The sequence below is a fragment of the Thermobia domestica genome, chromosome 4 (assembly GCF_964235325.1).
Source record: "Thermobia domestica chromosome 4, izTheDome1.hap1.1, whole genome shotgun sequence".
Lineage (NCBI taxonomy): Eukaryota > Metazoa > Arthropoda > Insecta > Zygentoma > Lepismatidae > Thermobia > Thermobia domestica.
The window spans coordinates 324,556,465-324,584,457 of NC_137457.1; the positions used below are offsets into that span (position 1 = coordinate 324,556,465).

The 27,993-nt window shown below is 34.3% G+C and overlaps 1 protein-coding gene across 3 annotated transcripts; it reads right to left on the reverse strand.

Annotated features, from left to right (window-relative positions):
- Positions 1-522: 522 nt before the first annotated feature.
- On the reverse strand, positions 523-27,993 carry LOC145684414 (uncharacterized). Of its 3 annotated transcripts, none has more exons than XM_081756741.1 (3): positions 27,440-27,577; positions 9,371-9,954; positions 523-3,068 (listed from the first exon to the last, which is right to left on the reverse strand). In XM_081756741.1, the coding sequence occupies exons 2-3, from the start codon at positions 9,661-9,663 to the stop codon at positions 2,672-2,674; spliced, it is 690 nt and encodes a 229-aa protein (XP_081612867.1). In that variant the 5' UTR covers positions 9,664-9,954; positions 27,440-27,577; the 3' UTR covers positions 523-2,671. The 3 variants fall into 3 exon arrangements, with proteins under 3 accessions (XP_081612867.1, XP_081612865.1, XP_081612866.1); XM_081756739.1 differs by lacking the exon at positions 523-3,068 and adding an exon at positions 17,883-18,392 and having other exon boundaries at positions 9,630-9,954; positions 27,440-27,993; XM_081756740.1 differs by lacking the exons at positions 523-3,068; positions 9,371-9,954 and adding exons at positions 9,982-11,401; positions 17,883-18,392 and having other exon boundaries at positions 27,440-27,993.

Here is a 27,993-nt window from a genome sequence, read left to right on the forward strand (position 1 = left end):
GTATATATGTGTAATTCGACTACAAACATGCGAATACATGTTTGAAGGTCTAATTTCATTCCTCCTCAACAGTTCATCAGAAGATCTGTTGGATGGTGATCATGTTGGTTACTTCTCCATGTTTTACCTGTCCGAAATTTTATAAACTAGCAGAGTATGGTGCGAGATATTCCCAACTCAAAACTCACCGTTCAGTTTTCTCCCATACAAGAGGTGCAGATGTCCAACTTTAAAGGAAACTCACTTGCAGTTGCGTACTCTGCATTGCGAGTATTTACACAGCCACAGTGAACCACGTAGTGCTTCCTGTCTCATTAGGTAATTCAACCTGTTTTCAAGAACATGAATGGAGTTTATGGTGTAGTACGTGTGACCGTAGTTTACCCATTGGTCGAATTACAGAGGATGGTTTCACAACAGAAATAATATTGAACTTTCTATTGCTCTTAATAGATATGTATTATTTTAAATGGTAAAATCGATATAAAATAATTGTAAAATGCATTACATGAAGCGAATACAAATCATGCTATTCGTCTCAGTTACGTCATGTTTTAGTAATAGCGTTCATATAACTCCACAAAGATTAAAGCAAAATATGTTCGACAGGTAAGCATGGGGCTATGCTATTGGACCACCAAGGACAATGCATTGTTATAAAAAATTTATATTAAAAGGATATAGGAAAATGTATGTGAAATAATCAGGTGCATCCACGTGTTGGACTACATCTACTATCATGCTTCAAAAGAATCTTTTTCAACTAGCTGGCAGTATATCCTGTAACAAAATTGTGGTGGTTATCACTTGTGAGAGATAGTTAAAGAAAATAAGGCGGGTTTCTGTATGTTATACTGATTTGCATTAGTCTAAAGGTGAGGAATCCCATTCTCAAATAAATCAATCTTAAGATCAATATAGTAATTTTACTATTTCTTCTGAATTAATGCGGAAACCACACGTAGTGTTCAGCTGCAAATCTAAGTTATAGATAATTTCACTTGCTCTTTCTTACATAATAATTGAATTGAAAACGAGAGCCTCAGATGAATTACAAAATTATTTATATGAGATGATTATGATGATTTTATTATAGCTCCACACAAATTAAGTCTCTGTCTAATTTATGTTTTATACACAATAAAAAGTGAAAAATATGTAGTTACCACGAAAAATTCCAAATACTTTGTACACATACAATGCATATAAATAAAAAAAAAAATCGAAGATTCCAAAGACAAGTTTTAATATTTTTATAAATTTGGACAATCCTCCATATATATTGCTAACATTAGAATACCTAAGTAATGAAAAAGCAAGTAGGTGCTTGAGACACACATTCACAGTGCAAATTCTTGTACAACTAAATTGCTTGTAATTTTTTTTTTTTTAAATATTTTATTTCAGATCCATCGAAATTTACCTTGGATTATTTTTTTGTTTAACAATGTTTCATAATACAAACATTCAACGATAGAATTTTAGACCTATATTTTCACTTTGAAAACACAGCTATATTATTCACAATGTGGGGTTTGTACTTAGTAAAATTATTTACTTATGTCATCAAATAGTTTGAGAAAAATATAAACCAATCGCCAATATAGCACTTATAAAGCATAAAGCATATATATATATACCCAAATGTACACTTAAGAATATTATTCGAAATTTCACGTTTCAATCCTAAGCATGAATGAGCATATGGCTTCTTAATATTGATTTTGTTGTCAATCCCTTTCCGCAGTCCAGACAAATATAAGGCTTTTCTCCAGTATGAGAGAGCATGTGTATTTTTAAAAGCTGTGAAGTAAGGAACCCCTTGCCACACTCTGTGCAAACATTTGGTTTCTTTGTAGAATGGACTGACATGTGCGTTATTAAATGTTGTCATATTGTGAACCCTTTCCCACATTCTTGGCATAATACGGTTTTTCACTTGAATGCTTAAACATGTGCATCTTTAGATCATAGCCAGAGATGAATCTTTTGGCGCAGACGTCGCAAACTTCAGAGTATTCTTCAGTATGATTATGCATATGAGGTTCTAAAGAATGTTTTACAATGAAGCCTTTTCCACAATCTAAGCAGATGTAAGGTTTTTCTTCTGTATGCATGAACATGTGGTTTTTTAAGCGAAGTTTTGAGGTAAAACCTTTACTACACTCATGACACATATATGGTTTTCTCTCAGAGTGTTTAGTCATGTGTATTTTGACGTCATTCTTGGTCTTGAACGTACTTCCACATTGCTGACAAAAAAAAAAAGGCCTTTCGTCGCTATGAAGATACATGTGCCTTTTGAGATGATAGCTTTTGCTGAAAATCTTCTCACAGAACTTGCAAATATGAGCCTCGCCGTATCCATGCTTAAGCATGTGTGGTTAGGGAACCTTTGTTAACAAATTCCTTGCCACATTCTTCACAAATGTATTTTCTGTTTGAATGAATGAGTAAATGTGTCTTTAAATATCCCTTGCAGATAAATCCTTTACTACACACATGACAAACGCATGGTTTCTCACCAGAATGATTTAAAGTGTGTGTTTTCAAACTCTCTTTTGTACAGAATCCCTTATCACATAGCTGGCAAATGAACGGTTTAACATCTAAATGAATAAATATGTGAGTTTTTAATTCTGATCGCCTATAAAACCCTTTTCCACACTCATTACAATAATTTTTTTTCACTAGCTTGACTGAACATATGATCTCTCAATTTCCATCTTAGACGAAACGCTTCTCCACATTGCTCGCAAATAAATTCTTCCTTTTCACTATGACTATACTGGTGTCTCTTCAAGTAAACACTCAAACTGAACCGTTTTCCACAGTCCTTACAAGGATATGGTTTCTCTCCCGTATGAAGAAACAGATGTCTTCTCAAGTCCGCTTTTGATTTTATCCCTTTTCCACACTGGTCGCAAAAGAAGCGCTTTTCAAATGAATGACCAATTAAGTCACCTTTGCACTCAGCTTCTGGAGGGAATTTTTTGCTAATCTCTATCCTTTCATAGGTCTCGGGTCTATGGGAGGTTGTGACGCGTAATTTGGACGAATTTTTTGCTCTGAAAAATTTCGGGATTGTTCATTATGTTAGTTTTACTAACTTTTAAATATTTTCACGTAGCTTATATTTTCACATTAATTTATTTTCATTTTACAGGACAATTAACATTGGACACATTTTGTCTTGTAACAGAAATGGAATGGTAATCTCTACAAAAGCATTTGAATCATTTTGCTGGTAAAGAATGGGTAAAAATATTTCATTTAAGGTTCGAAATTCAATGAATTAATATTTTTTAATCAATCATGAGTCCTGTGGGAAACACACTACATAATAATCTAGGAAGCAGCGAACCAATACGCCAAGAGTAGATGGAGTTTGTACAGCGAACCGTGCCAAGTAAAAATAACATTCTTCATTAAGTCCCAACTGTCTAAAAAGACACTTCAAAGACGAAATGAAATCTTACAGTGTAACGTCGTATGATTATGCTGTTCAGGCTAAGGGAGACGATGATTAAGGCAAGTGAATGATGATGGAAGAATTGGTGGAATGTGAATTATTTCTCTTCTCTTATAAAATGAAATCTTTTAGTTTAACGTCCAACGATTATGCCGTTTAGGCTAAGGGAGACGATGATTAAGCCAAGTGAATGATGATGGAAGAATTGGTGGATTGTGAATTATTTCTCTTCTTTTATAAAATGAAATCTTTTAGTTTAACGTCCAACGATTATGCTGTTTAGGCTAAGGGAGACGGTAATTAAAACAAGTGAATTAAGATGGAGGAATTGGTGGAATGAAATACGGGACAACCCTGAGAAAACACACAGACGCAACGTTGACCACTACAAACCTATTTGGCCTGCGATCGAACCAGCGACCCCAGGCACCAGACATACACTTTGGGAACCTCCAGTTAGCATACATGTGAATTTAATCGCCACATCAGAGATTACATGAATACACTAGAAATTATAGTAACCAGAGTCAGTACCATACATAATCAGTACATGTAATAAAGGAAAAAATACCGGAAAATGACTGTATCGAACCTAGCCTATTGATCAGACGAGGCAACAAAAATTTTCTTCCAAGAGATATGACCACGATAAAGCGTAATCCTGATTCACAATAAATTTGTAACCATGGATAAGACTTGGATCCATAATTTCAGTACTGAGACGAAACGGGGTCTATGGATTGAGAACACCATTCTTCCCCATTCTCACTAAAATCTTAAGCTGTCCCGCCGCTGGGAGATAATATCACCAGTCTTCTGGGATGCTATATGAATTTGACACATGAACAGACTATTATCAGTGATTATTAAGCCCACGTAAACCCGACCTTGCGCGAAACCATGGAACAGAAGAATAAAGTTATGAGACAAAGTGTTCTCTCGTAAGTGAAAGTTTGCGATGGCCACTATTGATTATGTATGACATCGAATTAATCCATCACTTATTTAATTCAGCCTATTTGACCCCAGTGATTCATACCAATACGCCAATTTAAAGAATCACTTGCGGAGCGAAAGAAGAGTGTCACAATAACGTTGAGTCAATTTTGAGCTTAACGTCTCTTTCAGCAGCGAGGGTATATGAGACAGGACCTAATGAGTAACGTGGAATCCAATCCACATGAAGACCAACCGGGATCGAACCCGGGTCTCGCACGCCAAAGGCGCGTGCGCTAACGACTTAGCCATGAAGCTCGAGTGTCATGACAATATTATGTGTGTAGTACAGACGTATTTGCAGTCTCTGAAAAAATTCTTTAAAAAACTAAAGTATTCGAGCATTGATTGTTGAACATTGCCTATTTAAATATTGTATTAAATAGAAGTGTTTCAGAAGTCCCACGGACATGTTCCTTAGGCAACGGAGGCGATGATTAATGCAAATGAATGATGGAAGAATTGGTGAAATAAGAAAATGAAAGGAAAGAAAGGTACCCTGGAAAACCCGCAGACAGAATGTTGTCCACCACTAGATATGGGTAAATTCCCGGGAAGATATTTCTTGGGAAGATTCCCAAAAATGAGAACTTTCCGGGAATTTATGTACAATCACAAAGAAAATTGCATTCTACTACAATTTTGTGTTCTCCAAATTAAATTAGTTTTTTATCACAGTATATTATTACTATTGTCTCCAGAGGATTCTTTAAAATGTACATTCTGAAAGTTATTATATTATTTTATTAATATTTTATTATATTTAAAGAGTACGTATAAAAGGAAACTTCACATACAATACGTTCTATGAAAGTAAATATGTGGTAAAAATGGTATAGCAAGTGCACGTATTTTTACACTACTAAACAGTTTAAATTTATCTTGAGGTGGATTTTCTAAACTTCACTCTAATACTAATATACACATACTAAATTTTTAAACGTAATAAAGAAATTAGGTTAGGTATCGGGCTGAAGACACATGTCTCACCATTATATATACATTTGTGCATGCGTTCATATTTATGATCAAAATATTTGCAAGATACTGAATTATCTTTATAATTTTGCACGTAACATTGCCACACACGACCTTCCTTCCTACCTATTTCTCGAAATTTCGTGCGTTAATTCACATGTAACAGAAGTCAGACTACCTCTTCAGAAATTGGCGCCAGAGATAGAAGACAGACCGTCGTATATTAATAACTGTGGTTCGGGGTATACTAATAGCACTTCATTTCTACTTCTACATAATTTCTACATTACTTTGCAAACTGGTTTCCTCTCATCATTTCAAAATTAGTACTCTGCTACATTTTAGTGCAAATGGGAATGGAACTTTAAAAATCATATTATTAGTTATATAAAGGTCAGTCAACGAATTTTATAATTTTAACCTATTTGGTCTAGGAATTAATTCGTGCGGTTGGTACGCACGCATTGAAGCTGTAGTACAAACACAAAATACATAAATACCTTAAGAAAAATATTGTCCATCGCTAGCCACCACTTTCGCCCATCCGTCAGGCAATGTACGGATTCCGTGGCGAAAGAAGTCCTCATCCTTGGAAGCGATCCAGTCAGAGACCCATGTTTCGATATCTTCTGAAGAAGTAAACCGCTGTCCAATCAAATCGTTGTTCATGCAATCGAACAAGTAGTAGTCCGAAGGAGCAACGTCTGGTGAATACGGCGGGTGGGGTAAAACTTCCCATCCGACATTTTCTAAATAGGTTTTGACCTGTTTTGCGACATGTGGGCGAGCGTTATCATGTTGAACAATAAGTTTATCATGTCTGTTCTCCCATTCTGGTCGTGTTCTGGCCAGAGCTTGCTTCAAACGCATTAATTGTCGTCGATAACGTTCTCCATTCATAGTTTCACCCGGTTGCAGCAGCTCATAGTACACCACACCTTTCATATCCCACCATATGCACAGCATAACCTTTGCACAGTGAATATCTCGTTTTGGTTGTGATGGACCTGGTTCACCTGGTTTCACCCAGGCCTTTTTTCGTTTAGGGTTCTCGTAATGGATCCACTTCTCATCACCCGTAATAATTCGATACAGAAACCCCTTTCTGCTCTGTCGTTGAAGCAGCAATTCGCAAATGGTTTTTCGTCTTTCAACGTCTCTGTCTTTCAATTCATGTGGAACCCAATGTGACATCTTTTGAATCATTCCCATGGCTTTCAAGCGTTTGGAGACTGTTGTTTGATCAACGCCTAATGCTGCTGCAAGTTGTTCCTGCGTTTGACACGAATCCTGCTCGAGCAATGCTGTCAATTCTTCGTCTTGAAATTTTTTTGGCTGTCCAGCTCGCTCTTGGTCTGCCAAGCCGAAATCACCACTTCTAAACCATGCAAACCACTTCTGACACGTTCGCTCAGCTAGAGCATGGTCACCATACACTTCCACCAAAATACGATGTTAAAGTAATGCAGCAGGACACCCCGCAAAAACACTTTATCAGGCACAAATTGCGCCATGTTCACTTAACTACAAACTGGTGTTGTTGACGCTTTAATCCACTGCCCTATACTACGAACGATACGCGATGATAGGGGTTTGCAACACATGTGTGGATACACGGAACTGTGGGACGCTCGGTTCGTTGCGCCATCTCTTGTCCACCCGCACGAATTAATTCCTAGACCAAATATAAATTATTTAAAACCTACAAGTATACCATAATAAATGAAAATAAAGTAAATAGTCATATTGTTCTTATAATTTGGAAGATAAAGAAACGGAAATAAATTCCTTGTCGGAAATTTATATTCTACGGGAAAAAGCCGGGAATATTCCCATTTGTTATTTTCCTTCCCACTGGGAATATTGCCAATGCCCATCACCATTCACCACACACTTACTTTGACGGAATCGGACGAAGAACTCTACACACCAGCGGTAAACGCTTTAAAATAGAGCCACTGTGTCCCGTGAAAACACAAATACCGAAAGATTTTATATGTTATTAAATTACTTTTCTGTTGAAAATTGCGTCAGGTATATTTGAAGTAAGTTACGCGCAATCCTAACATGGTACAGGCACGTAGCCAGGATTTGGTAATGGAGGAGGGGGATCCGTGATATGAAGTACTATAGTTTCACAACAGGGGTCGATCCTTTTAAATTATTTTACTGGCAACATTTATATTGGTTCGTCTAGTCAGGATTTCGTAATGCGAGGGGCGTGTGTGTGACATAAAATACTGTTGTTATCACACCAGGAATTTAAATGAATCTAAACTATTTTACTGGCAACATACAGTAGTTTGGACAATAAAAGGAGGCTATGTTACTATTTTAATAAATAACCATGAAGAAATATCGAATAAAAAATATAAACAAAGTATTGAAAAAGATTTTGTAAAAAAAATATTATAAAAATGATATATTAACTATTATAAAAAACATATCCAATAATGTATTGTAATTTTTTTTACAATGTCTGCGTTTTTCCTCTGTTGGGTCAAATGTTAACAGAACTTTCTTTCCATATAAGTATTTCTTTCTATTATTCTGTTAATTACTGTGTGTTCCAAATGAAAACTTAAAGGAGCAGTAGGAAACTGTTTCTGAAATAACATGCTTGATACTGCAGAGAAGCGATGAAAAATTATAAAAAATATCCACACTCTTACAGAACTTCTCTATGTTTTCGAAATCTTAAAATTTCAATGACTAAACCAGAAGTTCTTAGAATTTCGTAACTTTCCTATAAATTTCAAATTCCCTGCCTTTTCCAAGATATCCAGCTCATTCGGCACCATGTATTGCACGTAATTCGGCTAATACATTTTACGTAAGGCTGGAGTGAAGAGGAAACAATGAGTAGGGCACATGCAGACAACTCTGTGCTCAAGTTTGCATATCGTTCGCTACTGCTTATTTAACTTGTCATATGGAACTGACAGTAAACCACATATCAATAACTTTCTCATTTTGTCTCTAACAAATATTTACAAAAGCAACAGTCCTCTCCCCGTGCCCTGCACACAAAGCTTCTCATAAGAAAGAGTAACCAAATGCTTGCTCTAGCTTTTTATTTTTAACGCTGATTCTGCTTTTTCTGGTTTCTTTTAGTTTTAAACTTATTATTTTTGATTTCAGGTTTCGACGTGGGGGTCCGGACCCCTACCCCTTGGCTACGTGCCTGCATGATAATATTATTTTTAAATAGTGGATTGTGCTTTTTCAGTGTAGCACATTTCTGGCATATATAGCCGTTATGCATGAAGTCTGATTATTTATTTGATACACTTACGGAAACAGTTACGGTTACGTGGTTAATAACATGGTTATATTATCTATTATAAAAATACAGTCAACAAATTTCAATATTTTAACCTGCAAATTATTTAAAACCTGGTAGTAAATCATAATAAATGAAAATAAAGTAATTAGTCATATAATTCTCATAAATTAGAAAATAAAATAAAGAAATGAAAATAAATTTCTTCCCGGGAATTTATATGCCAGGGAAAAAACGGGAATATTCCCATTTTCTATTTTCCTTCCCACCGGGAATATTACCACTGTCCATCGCTAATCAGACGTAAGTGCTCTACCACTTAGCGTTCACGCAAGTTTCTATCAAACAGTGATTTATAATATTATTTCTTAAATATTAAAAAATAAATGTATAACGATTGAACAACTAAAATTACATAACGACATTTTCAATATTTACTGCAATTGTACAGTTCTCAAGGTAAACGCAGTCAATACGTATCAAACAGTCTAATAGAATAAATTAGTATAGAGACACAGAAAGGCTTATCTATTGGATTACGTAATTAATTGTCTGGAATTATTTTAGGCTATTTTCAATATATTAATCTAGTTATAAAAAATATATAGAAATATCAAATGTATTTCCTAAGAGGTGCATACCTGAATTCCTTAGAATTTTCATGTACTTGTCGGCAATTACGTTCTACAATATTCTCCTTGGTCTTATCCTCAATCACGTCAGATCTCTGAAAACTTGGTTCTTCTTTGATACGTGTAGAACATGTAATGTTTTTCTTCAAGAACTTCAAGTTACTGTGAGAAATTGTAGATTCGACTGGTAAATTAAAAAAAGATAAACGCTTTACCAAACATATGGCTTTTGAAACTAGCTTCCGATCTGCTGTTATATTATGCTTACCACTTGCTGCAGTGAACTTAGATTTAGGTACCATAGTTCTTCTTAGCACAGAAAGTTTACAGTCCTTAAATCGCAACGTTCTATCATCTGCTGGTTTCCCAGTTCAAAATAGGACACACAAGATGTTGACAGAGGATTTCTTAGCTCTAATTCAATGGGAGAATCATCTGGTATTTTATAATCGCATGCTTTGGTATCGATTTCAGTTTTCATTTTGACAATAAATGAAGCCCAATCGAATAATCGAAGTTCTTTTATTATCTATAAAGATGTTGTCGTTAATAACCCGACAACTTCGGCACACAACCTACTAGGAAAGTTAAATCTGAAAGCAAAAATAAATACCCTTATTATTATGCACGACCTATATTACAAGGAACAAACGGAAAAAAAAGAACCCTTTTCGAAAAAACAATATTAGCTACATAGACTAATTTATATTCAAAACAAAAGAACTCAATTTGATAAAAAGAAATATAAAGCGATCTTTACTTAAAATAATGGCCACTCGTTTGTTCCAATATTATTTTGCCATTGTGTGGTAGTAATTTTACTTATCTGTAAAAATTGATTTTAACCATGTATAAAATTGATTAAGAAAATTTGGATTATTGTGTTTCCTTAAGATTAAATTCAATAGCCTAACTGTACCAGCGAAACCACTAGTAGTAAACTACTACGAGAAAAAAATATATTTTTAAGCTGGAATATATGACGTAACAAATTCCGAATAGTGCTTCAACACACACTTCTATTTTTCGTCTAACAGTATTTAACTGAATTCTTCTTTTTTTCAAAGAATGTAGCCTTTCAAAACGTTATGACGGTTCGATAACGTACCATTAAATGAGAATTATTGCATAAAACATACATATCAGAAGGAAATATCGCCAAAGAGTGATTAACCAAAATAATACAATAAAATATCTAGAAAGTACAACTTTGTGTTTATCAGTGAGTAAACCAAACAAAAGCAAAAACAAAATGCAAAGGTATTCAAATGTTATGTGGAAATAATCACTAAATATGAGAATAAGACAGAAAAAAAACTAACACACGAGCAACCAAATATACTTGCATAACCATAACGACTCCAAAAGTATGAAACACAACACGTAAAAATTTCACGAACTTGATTCTAAGTATACTGGTCCACTATAAATCATAAAGTGAAAGTTGATATGTAGAAGAGGTTATATCAATCAATTAGTTCCAGGTTTTAATAAGTTTACACCAGCTAACACAGCAACGACATATACGTTGACTGTTCAGGGTAAGAACCTGTTTTACAGCATTGGTTTATATGTACATTGAAAACCTGTACAATAGTATATTATAGTTTTATAAAGGTCACGTAGTATCGACTTAAGTAAATTGTTTTTGCTATTACAATTACAATTTAACGATAACTATAATCGTTGATTTCATTTGATTTTCAGCTTAGCGTCCCTTCCAGTAACGAGGCTATATGAGACATGGATCTATTGATTAACGGGGAATTCGAACCACATGAGTATCGTGGGGAAACGAGCCTGGGTCTCCCACGTCTAAGGCCTGTACGCTGAACGCTTCGCCTCGAGGAAGCTCGCTATATAATCGTTGAATAAAAATCCTCTTGTAGAAGCTTGGGCCCCTTGAAAATATATTTATGATGAGTCATATTTATTTCTGCTGCAGATAGGATATTTGATTTCACTTGCTTAAATAGCATATACTCGTAAATTTCAATTATTTAATACAGCCAATCTAATTTATTACGTCTATCATTGGAACTGAAAAAGAAAATTCCATTAGAACCATTGAGGCCTATTTTTATATCACATACACACTTAGGAAGTATAATAGATAAACATAATTAACATAATTATCATACATTGATCACGAAAGTCCAGGGAAGTATACATATATAAGAATATCATTACTTCACGGAAACACTTTTTAAGGATCTTCCCAAATCTTATAATTAAATTTAGCAATATATAACGTAGAACCTAAACAATAAAAGAAAACCGTACGACTAGTATTATATTTGAAATAAACTTTCAGCCTCTATATGCTCCTTCACAAATATATTCAGTAAGGGAATCAAGCATTATTACCAGACTAAGCCTAAAATACTCGGATGAACTGGATATTTGCCAAGAAACGCCATCCAGTTACTTTATAGAAGTTCTATCGTGATTTGCCTGAATATTGCAAAACAAACAGAATGTATGCTTGGCTTACATTACGATAGGCTGAAAAATATGTTTAAAAAATGAAAATAGTTTGTGATTAACACTTATGACACTATGCCTTAACGCCGTACGTTGTTGGTATTTTGGCCCGCAGGACGAGCCTTCAATGTTATGTTGTGGCTGTGAAGACATTTTTGCGCCATATGTTTTCTTAGTTCTTTCAACCCATGAAACTATTTGTAGTAGTCATTGATAGGATGTACTTTTATCTTCTCGAAACTATAAATATTCTTTAAAATCTTTACTTATGGTATTTTATTAGTCAAAACTTACAAGCATAAGCTCACCCGCGCGGACCAGATCACTTCGATCCTACCTGTCTGTTAAATAATACTCTAATTTCCTATGGGCCACCTAGCACAGATTGGATAAGGTTGTTTAACTATTACTCCTAGTGGCTTTCTTGAACTTGACTTATGCCAAACGGGATATTGTCGTATCGCGAATTATTTGGAGGAGGAATAAAATCTGGGAAAGGAATACGATATTTGCACAATTATTACTTGTGGCCCTTTTGATTCTCATCCATGCCAAGTGAGGCCCCATCGTGTTGCCCCGCGCAACACTTTAGATGAGAATGAAATTAGTGGGTAAAAAATAGTGTAATGAATGAATGAACAGCCACAAGCAAACCAACAAGGAAAATAGTATTAATACAATTTTATTTAGGTGCCGTATGCTGGACCAATTTTAGGAAATTTACCGAGTGAATTGAAGAATTTATTTTGGTTTGTGAGAACGAGTGAAAGAAAATCAGGTCAAGGAAGCAGCTGAAATTAAGAAGGCGGTTGTAGTTGTAAACAGCGCTGTATATGCAGGCAGAAACGACAGTTCGGAGGATAGATACATTTGTTATGATTTAGTGGCGGAAAAGGTGGTGTGAAAATCGTGCGTATATGTCAAGGTTAGGACGTATCATATTTGAGAGTTAAAGAATTACGACCAATACGGTATTGTACTTGTGCAAAGTGTACAGAAGGTGTATTTTGAGTTTACACGTGAAGTGTTACTAGTATTAGATCATGACAAGTGCTATTGAATTTTGTATCGGTGCCAAACCCACCACTTTTTACTACCCCTCCTTCGGACGTACACAAATCTTTCACGCACTTGATCCCACCAGACGCACCATTGAGCTATCGTGCTGGCCTTACGCCTCGCCCTGTTTCTCCTCTGGATTCTGTTAGATAGTATTTTCTTTTTAGTGGTTACATAGAGCAGATCGTTTTTTTCTTTCACCGCAATTTTTATGCCATACATACAGATGCCGTATTTATACGCAAATACTAATTTCTTATTCCAAATTGTACAAGTTTACACCTCTCCGTTTTGAAGGTAACTGACTTGCATCTCAACCTAAAACTAATTAATGTTGCATAATCTAACCAAATGTTGTAGATTTTGGAATTTTTTCCATTTTTGTGTAGTCCGCCGACACAGCACATATGCGGTATTTAAACGCTAATTGAGAAATAATTAGAACTTTTTAATTATTCTACATCCATTTTAAATACTATCTTTGTTTAATACGTTTATTAATGGCGTGTGGTCGCTTATATAATGTTAAAGTGGTTCCGCGCGGCGCAGTCTCTAACGCTCTCGCCTTCGGGTCGAGCGGCTCCGGGTTCGATTTTCAGTAGAACACTCGGACGAAATGCAATGGCTTTTTCAGGCCAGCCATCTTGAGTGAGTTTTTCCTCATTCATACCAGCCTTTGGATAGTGTGCTCGCCGAGGGACCTCATCCCTCTTTTATGTGACGGGCTAAATGGGTTTAATTTTTTAAAAAATTAAATGAAATCCTTACGTCTTACATCCCACGATTATGCCGGTTACACTAAAGGAGACGGTGATGGTGAGAGATGAATGAAATGGTGGAATGAAGGGCATTTATTCCGAAGTGCGACGTCCGATACTTTTCGAGCAAAATCTCATAAACGCTATTAAAATTTATAATTTTTCAATTCCTACGTTTTTAGCTGACTTTCGGGTTCCTTACGTTACATCGTGAGGTAGGGGAGAGGTTAGGTGAGGTTACGTTTGGCTTACATATACAACAGAATTGCCCTTGGACGTCCGAACAAAGTTTAATATTTAATTCACCAGTATTGTCGAGCGAGCGTTAGCGAGTGAAGGTTGGTAAGAGCTAGTGATGGGAAAATTCCCGGGATATATTTTTCGGGAATATTCCCTGGAAAGATTCCCAAAATGGGAATTTATCCCAGAATTTATGTTCAATCAAAAAGAAAATTGCATTCTATTACTATATTATGATTTCAAATTTGATTTAATAATTATATCACAGCATATTATTACTGTTGTCCACAGATGATTCTTTAAAATGTATATTCTGAACGATACTATGTAACTTTATTACCACTTTATTATATTTAGAAAGTACGCATAAATGTATATTTATTTACAATATGTTCTATCAATTAAATATGTGTGAAAAAAATTATATAGTAACAGTTTAAATTTATATGTATGCGGATTTGTTCAACTTGACTCTATTGCTGATATTATAAACACATTAATTTATAAATGTTATAAACTAATTAGATTTGGGTATTTGCTAGAAGATACATGTCTCACCAATTTACCAACATTTGCGCATAAATATTTATGTTCACAAAATTTGCAAGATACTTATTTATCTTTATATTTTAGCACTTAATATTGCCATACACGACCTATCATTCTACTTATTACTCGAAATTCCATACGTTAATTCACATGTAAAAGAAGTCCGGATACTACTTCAGAAATTCGAGTCAGAGAGAGGAGACAGACCGACGTCTATTACTAATGGTGATTCAGGGTTTGTTAATAGTACTTCATCTCTATTTTTATACATAATTCTAAATTACTTTACAAAATAGTTCCTTATCATCATTTGTAAATTAGTACTTTGCTAGGTTTGGCTGTTCTTTAGCATTGGGGACAGATTTGCACCTACTTTTTTTGCGATATTGTATTCCGATGCACTTGTTTTATGGTTTCATACGTTAAATTACGTTACCAAAATTAAATTCAGACAGCGTTGCAGAACGAGCATTAGCGAATGAAGGTGGGTTAGAGCCCCGCATGGCACGTTGTTTTCTATCTTCGTTACCAACAATTCACTTTCTTTTCTCACATAAATCATTTCCACTTACTTTTCTGTTTTGTATAAATCCCCTACTGCCTAAAAAAAGGTGTTCGATGCTTTCTTAACTACTTGAACATCGCTATCAACTCAATTCTTCCGTAAATCATCCTAATTTTAGCTAGTTTTCGCCCCCCAATTCTAAAGAATTACCTTACTTTTTAGTGCAAATGAAAATGGAACAAAAAATATATTATTAGTTATATAAAGTACAGTCAAAGAATTTTAAAATTTTTAACCTCCAAATTCCTTAAAACCTAGAATTAAATCATAATATATTAAAATAAAGTAATTAGTCATATTGTTCTTATAATTTGGAAGTTAAAGTAAAGAAAAGGAAATAAATTCCTTCCCAGGAATTTATAGCCCAGGGAAAAGCATAAATTCCCAAGCATAAATTCCTGGGAGAGAAATTATTTTCATACTTTTACATTATATTCTAAATTATAAGAACCATACGGATAAATACTTCCTTTTAATTTATCATCATTTGCTTCTATGTTTTAAATAATTTGGAGCTTAAAAAAAATAAAATTCATTGACTCTACTTTATATAACTAATTCATAATAAGATTTTTTTTAAAAATTCTATTTCCATTTGTACTAGAAGGTGACAAAGTACTAAATTACAAATGATAAAACGGAATCAGTTTGTAAATTACTGTAAAAATTTTCTAGAGATAGAGACGAAGTACTATCAATACTTCGCCGGACCACTGTTAGTAATAAACGTCGGTCTGTCTACTGTCTGTGACTCGAAGTTTTGAATAGGTACTCGGGCTTGTCTTACATCTGAAGTAACGCTTGAAATTCCGAGAAATGGGTAGGAAGAAAGGTCGTGTGTGGAAATATTACGTGCAGAATTCTAAAGATATGTCCATTTCTTGCGGATACTGTGGACATAAATATGTAAGTGTATATGTTGATATTAGTGATGGGCAAATTCCCGGGAAGATATTCATCTGGAATATTCTGGGGAATATTCCTAAAAATGGGAATGTTCCGGGAATTTATGAACAATCACAAGGAAGACTGCATTCTATTCCATATTATGTTTACGAAGTTAAACTTTTTTTTTTATCACAGTACATTATTACTCGTGTCTCCAGAGCATTCTGTAAACTGTATATTCTGAACGGTATTAATTTATAAAAATCTTTTACATTTTTAGAGAGTACACATAAATGTATATTTTGTTATATTATGTTCTATGCAAGTAAATATGTGGAAAAATTGGTATAGTAAGTCCACAATTTACCCCGCTAAACAATATAAAGTTAGATGTAAGTGGAATTTCTAAAGTTGCCTCTACTACTGATATTATAAACATATTGCATTTTTAAATGTAAAAGAAAAACAGGTTGAGTAACTGCAGAAAGCACACGTATCGCCAGACTATCAACATTTCGTATACATATTTATGTCCGCAATATTTCCAAATACTGACTTATCTTTATAATTTTGCACGTATCGTTGCCACACACTTTTCTTCTTATCTATTCATCGAAATTTCATATGTTAATTCACTTGTGAAAGAACTCTGAATACGTAATCAGAAATTTGAGTCAGAGACTGGAGACAAACCGATGTCTTTTGCTAACGGTCGTTTGGGGTGTAATGGTAGTATTTCATCTCTATTCCTCCATATTTTTTGCATTAAAATCTGGTTCCTTTTCAACTTTTGTAATTTATCACTTTCTCGTTTGTAGTGCAAACGTAAATGGAACTTAAAGATCATATTGTTAGTTATATAAAGTATAGTAAATGAATTTTAATTTTTTTTAACCTTCAAATTATTTAGAACCTGGAAGCAAATCATAATAAATGAAAATAAAATAATTGGTCATATGGTTCTTATAATTTGGGAGGTAAAGTAAATTGAAATAAATTCCTTCTCGGGAATTTATATGCTTGAAAAAAAACGGGACTATTCCAATTTTTTTATTTTCTATCCTGCCGGAAATCCACTGTCGATCACTAGTTGATAAAATAGTGAGATATGCGTTTTGTGGCAGGTACCCAAACTAATTGGTTTGTAACATATAAAAATTTAAAATGTTCATAATATCAGCAGTAGGGTCAAATTTAAAAAATCCACTTGCATGTAAGTTTAAACTGTTTAGCGTGTAAAATTTTATAATTTCCCATACAAAATGTTTTTCCTACATATTTACTAATGTAAAACATATTGCAAGTAAATATACATTTATGCGTGTTCTCCAAATATAATAAAATATTAATAAAATAATACCGTTTAGAGAAAAAAAAATTAAACAATCCCGTGGTAAGAACAGTAATAAATGTACCATGATGGAAAAAATGTTGAATAGAATGCAATTTTCTTTGTACATAAATTCCCGGAATATTGGTATTTTTGGGAAACTTCCCGGGAATTTGCCCATTAGTAGTACTAACATGTGAGAAATCAAATGACGTTCTCTAACAAATTCCTTACGACGCTTCTGATACTTGTAAGGCTTTTACTTTGGGTTAACATATTTTGCTTTGAACTATATTTTGTTATACTTTCTTTACCAGACTCCTGACATTTGTGAGGTTTAAATTTCAGTTCCTTAATATGTATTCTTGTAAGTCACGGATTGCAATAAATTTCTTTCTACACTATTAAAATTTATGAGGCTTTCCTCTAACGTGTGTTAATATATGGTGATATAACTTTCCTTTTTGTCCAAACCGTTTACCACACTCCTGACAAGTATGAATTCCTTTCCGGAATGTGGTAACATATATACGTTTAAGCAACCTTTATGAGAAAATGCATTACCACACTACTGACAATTGTAAGACTATTGATTTGAGTGTGTTAGCATGTGTTCTTTTATACAATTATTTGTAGTAAATTCCTTACCTCACTCCGGACATCTATGTCGGCCCCCTTTAGTGTGTTAGCATGTGTCGATTTAAGTAACCTTTACGACCAAAAGCTCTACCGCATTCCAGACACGTATAAGATTTCTTTGTGGTATGTGTTAACTTGTGTACCTTTAAATAACGTTTATATGGAAATCGCATACCACACTCTACACAAGTATTAGCTCTAGCTCTTTTGTGTGCTAGTATATGAAGTTCTAAATCACGTTTCTCAAAAAAGTCCATACCACACTCCTCACAATTATGAGGCATCTTTCTTGTGTGTATTAGCATGTGATCTTCTATATTACGTTTCCGAAGAAATTCCATTCCGCACTCCTTACAGGTGAGAGTTATCTCTTTTGTATGTGTTAACATGGGGTCTTTCAAATGACATTTCGTAAGAAATCCTGTACCAAACTCCCGAAATTTGAGACATTCCTCTTCTAAATTTCTTGCTGAATCTGAAGTTCGTGTAGAGCTTGGTATGGTAATGATGTTTTGTTCACTGAAAATAAAACATTTAGGAAACATATTTAAAAAAATAATTAATGTAACAATAAAGATATGCAATATAAGACTTTCAAAATTCAAAAACGTGCAATTCGTTGCATGTAAAATAAAATGTAATACTGAATTTCTAGATTAAAGTTTCATAGGATAAACCAGACTATATTGGTGAGAATGAATGAAATACTAGAATAGACAAGATGAGAAGTGAGAGAACTACAAAAAAGTCCACGTGCAGAATGATTATACGTTCCAAGCTTCATCGGTACGAGCTGCGGTTGGATTTACACGCGCCGGAGGGGAAATACGTAAATTTTCTCCGTGTTGCTTAATGTCATTTACTATAAATAAGTAGCTTTAATACTTATAAGTGAGAAATTAAATGTAATTTCCGACATTACGTAATACTATTTATTATTCGAAGGTGAAAATGCGTGTATCAAAACTAAGATATGAAATATATTATAGTGAATATATAAACATGTATTGTTGAGGAATATGTATTTGATGTTAATAATATATGTTAGTAAGTATGAATCTGTGGATAGGTACAAGACGTAACTGAAATGGTACTTTTTCTTACCCGTTAATTTAATATCCTAATCTGTTTAAAAGCAGGTGTGAAAGGAATTTGTGTTTAAAAAAAGTACAAAGAAACTATCTTGTTCTTTGCAGTTTAAGACATGGAAAACGGTAAACTCAGATTAGGATTATAAAATATTATACAACATTAAAGTATAAAGTAAATATCTAAATTTCTTCAACAAGAATCAGAATTCACTTAAAATCAGAAAATCAATAATAAAATTATTTTATTATTAACAAGAAATTCCAGAAAAGGAGCGCGAACTTACCTAGAAAGTACTTTACAAATCACAGACGAGTAAAAGAGGCGAAGACAGGGAAACAAAGTTACGAGTTCAATCTTAGATTTCATATTTATTTTGCATATTTCCGGGGCTTATCATCTTACATCTAGTAGCATTTTCTAATTCCATTTACCTTTTTAAAAGTAAATTATTATATTAAGGATGTATTTTCTCGTTAGTCTATGTCCTCCATTTCGTTTTCTTATATCTTTTCTATTATCTAAGGAAGATAGAGTGGTTATAGAATGCGTGCACCAGCTATGAGGAAGCTGCACAAAGATAAACATAATTCTTGCGATGTTTTTCTTAATTAATAATCAGAGTGGAAACTATTCAAATTGCACAAATGAATCTCAAGTTTAGATAGAAGTTAATGAGTAGGTGGTGTCACCAATAACTGATAGGTTACTCGAAAATTAATGATAACCTTTAGCGTCTGAAATTGACAATTTGGAACTGGTTCTTACAAGGACAATGCGAGTACGCTAGATAGCTATATAAATAAATATATAACTTACGGAAAACCGAGCTTCAATGCCGGGTTCACAAGAGTTCTCATAGATTTCTGTCCTTAATCAAATGGCTCGAGTTTCTACTTTGTATTCCTATTTCTGCGAGATACATTTGAATACTGTCCTCCGGTTCGCGCCTAAGTGTCCCTAAATAAATTTTAACCAAACCCATTTCTAATTGTCTTACTTAAACAAGTAGCCAGTTTAAGGAAAGTATTTGCGTGTGAAGTTTTCCTTGTAGCGTATATTTTTCCTTAGTTTTATTGTATCGAGAGTTCCTTTCGTTAGTTTCTCTTAGACGAGGATATTCGTTTGCTACACTTCTACCCTTTTCCTTTTATAGTTGAGTTGGAATGATTTTGAGTTTACCGTCCCTTTCAGCAGCGAAGCTATATGAGATGGGAGCTACTGATTAACGTGGAACCCGAACCACATGAGCTCGATTTCCTACGCCAAAGGTGCGTACGCTACCCGCTTAGCTACGAAGGAGGTCTCTTCCGCGAAAATTCGTGAACCCATGTCGCAAAATCTTATAATTAATTTGGAAATATAAATGGGAGGAATCGAACAGATTGACTATTATACTGGTCTTATACGCAGACGTGCGGGTAGGATTTCAATAATAATTTTATTTTTTGATTAATTTTTCTTGATTTCTTGTTATATACAATTAATTGAACCCATCTGATCGAACTAAATCATCGAATAATCATTTGGTAAGTTAACTTACGCAAGAGTTTTGATACTATTTCTGCCGTATTTTCATATGTGGTTTGGTACGCAGATATTAGTTCCGAACCTGCCATTAAGATAGTGTACAATATTACATTTCCAAAATTTATACCAGGTAAACTAGGAAGGGATAACTGTGAAATGTTTGATAACCAATTCAGAATAAAGTACTAAGTACTTTTTTATCTGCTGAAGTTAATTGGAATATTTGATGATAAATAAATTGTGCAGGTTCTTTTTCGTTCGAGAACTAAGCATTACTAGTATTTCAAATTAAAATTTACAAGTTCTTATTCAGGCAGTGAATTAATCGTCGATAATATAATATGCATACAAAGTTGTTTATTCGATTTCAACTTATTGTAACCTATTATGGATAAAATTTCAAATGAACTTATGATGTGGGAGTCACATATTGCGCTCTTTGCTGTCACCAGTTGAGCAGTGTATACTTAATACAAAAACCTCCAATATTTTTGCACCTTAAAGAGCAATGGTTTAATTTCATACGACTGAATAATTTGCTTCATTTTCTTCTAAATTTTAACATAGTGAATTTGTGTATGATCATTGGAAAATTAATTACCGCCACGAACCAGTGATTTGCTATTAGTGCCTCTTATATTTATTTAAATGATTGGGGTGTTCAAATCATTATTACGTTAACCTACTTAATAACTAGAAATTAGTTTTAGATACATACAATATGCTGGGTTCAATCTTGCATAACATTTAGCTCAATGGATGCGAGTTATTGAATGTGTTTGTAATATGAGGCTGAATGTCACTTAACTACATACGATTGTTGGAACTTAAATTGTGGCAACACTGCTGTGGAGACACTATGCGATGGAATGTACTTGTGGCGCTAAGAGCGCATGTTGTTGACATACCTACCTAACCTCCGAGCAAATAGACTCGCCGTCCCACGTCACCGGCAGGCGCACAAGCGAGGGAAGCACAGTCTCTTGTGAGCCAGTGGTCTAACGTAAAGGTGTCACTATGTTTTCGAAACAGAAACAATGGAGTTGGATCAAGATTGAATATGCCAGAGGTTGTACAGCACGACAGTGTCATCAAGGGCTTCACGAGGTGTGTGGGGAATCGGCATTCTCGTACAGAACAGTGGTACAGTGGGTTAAAGCCTTCAACGAAGGTCGGCAAACTGTGGTAGACATGCATCGGGCAGGTCGTCCTAGCGTCTCGTATGCGTTAATCCGGTTTTGTCGGCGAGCTACTGTCCACTAGCGCGGCAACAGCTTGCTCTTCTTCTTCAGAGACCGCTAGGACGACGTGCCCGATGCATGTCTGCCACAGTTTGCCAACCTTCGTTGAACGCTTTTACCCACCGTGCCACTGTTCTGTACGGCAATGCCGATTCTCCACACGCCTCGTGAAGCCCTTGATAACACTGTCGAGCTGTACGATTTCTGGCACATTCAATCTTGATCCAACTCCGTTGTTCCTGTTTGGAAAACATAGTGACACTTTACGTTAGACCGCTCGCTCACAATTGACTGTGCTTCCCTCGTTTGTGAGCTTGCCAGTGACATGGACGGGCGAATCTATTTGCTCGGAGGTTAGGTAGGTCAAAAACGTGCGCTATCAGCGCCAGAAGTACATTTCATTGCATAGTGTCTCCACAGCAGTGTTGCCACTATTTATGTTCCAATCCTCGTATGTAACTGGGAAATACTATTAAGTTTTAATTAGTCTGTTTACTTGAGAGTAATAAGCATCTAACTCTTGAGTATCTCAAATACGTGATGAAAAGAAAATATTTTCCTTAATGAAACTTCTTTCTCATCACTTTCAGCACCAGCTAATGGTTCTCACATGTTAATTTCAGCGAGGTGAATAAAATTTATATTTAAGTTGCTAAGCAAATTGGGTTTACTGTGTTAGAAACTCATGAATTTATCAGAGAAGAAAATCCGGGAGATTAGTTTTGTTTTTTCAAGATGTTATTTTTGGAAAGGAGTTTGAAACTAGTTCCTTCCAGATAATGAAAATGTTGCAAGCTAAGTAAACTACGAATATCTGTTTGCATATGTGAACATCATTGTACTTACACTCTACTAAATTCCTGTTACGATAAGGTAAGGAATAACGTAAACAATTTCGGACAGAGAAAGGTTTTAAAAACATATTGCCTGTTGTGGCTTTAAGATCGGATAAATTTATAAAGCTCGTAACAATCATGCCTTTTAAGGAATGATCAGAAATTTACGCTTTTTTTTTTTTTTTTTATGGAGTTAATGATTCTATTTCTTTGTGTTATTGGTGCCCTTCCTTTTATATTAAATGCTGAAAGCAGTGCGTTATTGTTTATGCTTCGTTTTGATAGCAGCAGGAGTACGAGCACGAGGGATTTACTGCTAATGTAACTAGCATGTGAATGTCAAAATGTAACTACTCTTATACGAGAATGTCGGATTATTGATATTCGCTTAGGCTTGATGATCTAAAATTATCACGTGAAATTATAAGATAAAGGTGAGAAAGTTATGCAATATAGCAACTATGCGTGTGATTGTTATTATGTGTAATAGTGACAATTTAATGATAACTATATTGTGTGTTGCTTACTTGTGGCATACTTCAAAAGTTACGATACCAATTTGGTACTCTGAACCTAAAAGTTTTGCAGAGTTAAAATGTAAATTAGAAGCTTATAATTACCAAACAAGAGGCAATATGTCCTTGTAAACTTACACATTTGAAATTACCTCAATATGTGCAAATCAATTCCTATTTTTGTAATGGGATTTCAAAGTAGTGAACTGCTGTAATCAGTTGAAAGCTATCAATATTAAAAGGGTTTGAGCACATGATTAACAGCATATTTACCCCAACCGATCTGATACTTCTTATGCGTATCTAAAATGTTGATCTACGCTCTAATTGGCGCTGACCAATTACAGCTTAATCAAAATCGCTATCTTATCGGGTTTCAATATTAAACCTCAATTCAGCCTCCATTACTTCTTCACGCGAGCACCTCCACACGATTTCTCTTCAAACTTCGAATACGCAAGATGGTACAATGGTACATAGTGCATATGTTATGCTTTATATTTAATATCAGACACCCGAGTGCGACTAGCATTAATTACACTGTGGGTTGTACTGTGAGGAAACTTATCTGTTCAATAACAATTATATTGCAAGGTGATCTGCTTATCTATGTGGGAAAAACTATACTGAGGTACATTTGTCATATTATCATATTTGTTATCATATTTTGTCTCAAGTATTTTATTAAATTTTATTATTGCAGAAAGCAAAATAAAGATCAGGCAATATTAGAGCCTATTGCAAAATCTCACCGCAATGTTCAATTGATATTGCAATATTGCATCCTTTCCTGAGACAAGACTATTACGAAATTAATACGGTTCTATACCCTATATATAAATTTCAGCTTGGGTAACCTAACCTACGTAAACTTACCATGAACTAATTTACACTGAAGGAACCAACATAACCTACTAAAGCCCAACATAAACTATCATATCAGTATTATCTGTGCCGCAAATAAGGATGTTCGTAACTGCAAAAAGTTGTATTGGGGTACACTTATACCCCTATTGAGAACCCGAAGTTAAAAATGTCATGGGTATTCGAGGGTTAATTTAGTCCCGGTACTCAGCTGAGCATTTTTGGCTAGCTCTTATCATGTTACTTTCGTTACAATGCATGTCGAAAACGGGGAAAGGATGTTTAAAAAAAAGTACTCAAAAATAGAGTATTCCACGAACCTCGCATAATAGGAATACGAAACTCGGCATATAAACTCATTACAAATGGACAACAACGGGCTCCTTTGTTCACTGCATCTACCAGGAAAAGAAGAACAACTCATACAATATAGCCATCTTCCAACTTATGATCTTAAACTGGTCGAAATAAAAAAAATATGAATATTCAAAATTTATTTTGATGATAGCGGTCGCGTTTACTTTCATCTTTAGCATTTCACTTTCATTGAAATGGTATCCTATTAGAGGAAGAGTCTGAAACATTTCCATCAACTTATTCTTCTAGTTCAAAGAACCGGAATTTTAACTATTTCATATTTGACTGTTAAATATATTCTAGTAATCATAAAATAGAACACACAATTCCTCTAATATATAGACCGAATAAAACTTTAAGAGTCTTTTTGAGCTTATATTAGGAATCTAGAAGCAGAATTAGAAGGCCAAATATCTGAAATTTGATTGTGTCACATTGCGAGTTCACGGAGGCATCAATTTTACACCCATATTTGTGATTTTCATATATTCTGCCTTTAAGTGAAAATTGTTAAATGCACGGTCTTTTAGATTAATTAAGATCTTTTGCGGGTCACAATCAAATCCGTTTCCATGAAACCTATAAGTTGTAATACTGACGAATTGGTTATTTAAGAGACTGGTATTAGTTTCAGCACGAAGGATATATGAGACACACACACTTACAGCTTAACTTGGAAGCCTGAACCAAACGAGCTCCCAATAGAAATCAATCTCTGGGTTTTTGGCGTTATGAGCCATCGTATGTTTGGTAGATTTCTGTGGGTGTGTTGGTATTCTATAAGTGAGGAAATTTTAATCGGGCAGTTCTTACCAGCTTCCCGGACAGACACACAAATGCTGGGTTAGTTAATTCGTAGACCATTAGTCCTTCGCTACAATTAAGCGTATACTTAGTTCCACATAAGTTTATTTCTATATTTTATTACGAGAAACAATCCGTATCACCCTTATATTTGATCTAGAATCATATTTGTAACACATACTATAATCTCACGAACAGAGAGAAGCAAATGAAGAGTTTTAGAAAAACGTCGAACTACGGTGAGAGGATTTTTGGAAAAGGTTCCTAAAGGTTTGCAGCTACTGTCACTTAGACATTTTTGAAAAACGCAGAGAGAAGAAGAGCTCGAATATAGACCGCAACAAAGGAGATCAATATGATGCGCAGGTATCTAGACACAAATGCATACAAAATTTAGATAATCTCTCACATTCCTGCGGAAATGAAAGTATCTCGTGGAAAACACATCATAACTTTCAACGACAAATATGTGAAGTCTCTAGGTGCAAGTGTAGTACACTTACGGATTTGAAATTCTCAAAAGAAGTTCATGAAAAAGGAGAGTGAGAACTGTGATAGAAAGTGTACGCCCGTACTTCTCGAACGGAGCTCTATTTAATTAAAAAACTATATTGCCTAGACATTGTTTCAATGGACGAAAAAGACAGCGAAGTTGACCGCGACCACTGTAAAAATCTTGGTTTTTAATTTGAGTTACTCGCTTTTCACACTCTGAATATAGGCTGTGGTAAGCATGTTACAAAAGTGAGCGTTTATAAGCCTGGATACAATCATTTACTGGAATGATTATATTTCTAGGCAACACTAGTGATGGGTAAATTCCCGGGAAGATATTTTTCGGGAATATTCCCGGGAAGATTCCCAAGAGTGAGAATTTTCCGGAAGTTTATGCACAATCTCAAAGAAAATTCCATTATACTACTATATTATGATTTCAAAGTTAAATTCGTTTTTATATCACAGTATTATATTACTGTTCTCCCCAGAGTAGTCTCTAAAATGTATATTCTGAACGGTACTAAGCTATTTTATTAATATTTTATATTTCGAGAGCACCCATAAAGATATATATATATATATATTTACAATATGTTCTATGGAAGTATTTACGCGTGAAAAAATATAGTAAGTTCACATACTTTTAAACCGCTAAACAGTTTAAATTTAGATGTAAGTGGATTTTCTAAATTTAACTCTATTATTGATATTATAACCACATTAAATGTGTAAATGTTATAAACAAACTACGTTGGGTAACTGCCAGAAGACACATGTCCCACCATTTCATCTACACTTGCGCTTAAATATTTATGTTCACAATATTTGCAAGATACTGACTTATCTTTATAATTTTGCACGTTACATTGCCACACAGGACCTTTCTTACTACTAGTTACCCGAAATGTCACGTGTTAATTCACATGTAAGAGAAGTCCGAATACCTCTTTAGAATAGGGAGAGGAGACAGACCGACGTCTGTTACTAAGGGTGGTTCGGGGTTTATTTATATACTTCATTTCTATTTCTACATAATTTCTACATTACTTAACAATCTTGTTCCTTTTCATCATTTGTAAATGAGTACTTTGGTTCCTTTTCGTGCAGATGGAAATGGAACTTTAAAAATCGTATTGTTAATTATATAAAGTAGTCAACGAATCTTAATTTAAAAATAATAACCAAATTATTTAAAATCTAGAAGTAAATCAAAATAAATGAAAATAAAGTAGTCATATGGTTCTTATAATTTGGAAGATAAAGTAAAGAAATGGAAATAAATTCCTTCCCGGGAATTTATATACCAGGGAAGAAACCCGGGAATATTTCAATTTTTTATTTTCCTTCCCACCGGGAATATTTCCACTGCCCAAACAAGGCAACACCTTCACCGCTTAAATATTGCAAATACCCAGACAGCTAGTCATCGTTACAACATGTTGGTATACAGAGGACTTTAAATTTGAATCACTGTCCTAGAGCGGCCATGTTGTAAATCTGTACAAGTGTGGGTATAAAATATATTAACAAAATAATATAAGCTTTAATTGGAGGTGGGTGAGATTTGTAGACGTCATATCGTTTACCTGTATTTTTGTATACACTTAATCAATATGTTCAAGCTGTATTATTCCATATTATTACTTTATTCTCTAGGTAGTTCCCTTACATTACTGTTTCTCGCGAAGTATTCCATTTTACCTAAAACACTTCGCAATTCATGTACGGTAACTATCTTATCAATCTGAACCAATTACTGTATATATATATATATATATATATATATATATATATATATATATATATATATATATTTGAAAAAATAACATTACCTCTCTTGCCGAACTGAATTTAAAGTTTTTATTGTTAATTGTTTGTAGTCAGGAGAGTACGACGGGCATATTTCTTTATTCACTACATTAGCTAGTGTATCTAATTTACTTTCATATGCCGATTCTACTTCAACTGGAGTTTCAGATTTCACCAAATCAATGTTTAATTTTACGTGGGGAGAGGTCATAGCTACATCCTTCGTTGTTGTTTGAGTTTCTTCCTTTGTAGGAAGTACAAATTCTTTATTGTCTGTCATGGCTGGGTTCATATATCCTTTCCCTTCGAGTGGATCTTCCTGGGAAAAATCATTATCGTATTCTTCTTTGCACAAAAATTCCAACTTCGCAGTTGCTTCACCAGCCATTATGATCTCACGTATATTACAGAATTCTAACTGTTATTAACTTCTAATCCAAACGAAATCTCTTACAAGAATGTTCAAGAAGAAACTTGATCATACATATTTTACTAAAATACACAACATTTTACATAATACAGAATACATTTATGCTGATTGTAAACACACTTATTACACCATCTTATCTTATAAATA

Bases quoted from the DNA above. Each gene is read 5' to 3' on its own strand.
- LOC145684414 (XM_081756739.1), bottom strand. From the start codon at position 27,804: ATGGCTGGTGAAGCAACTGCGAAGTTGGAATTTTTGTGCAAAGAAGAA. The intron at 18,393-27,439 runs GTAATGTTATTT...TTTTATTTTCAG, and splicing joins AATTCAGTTCGGCAAGAGAG to TGAACAAAACATCATTACCA.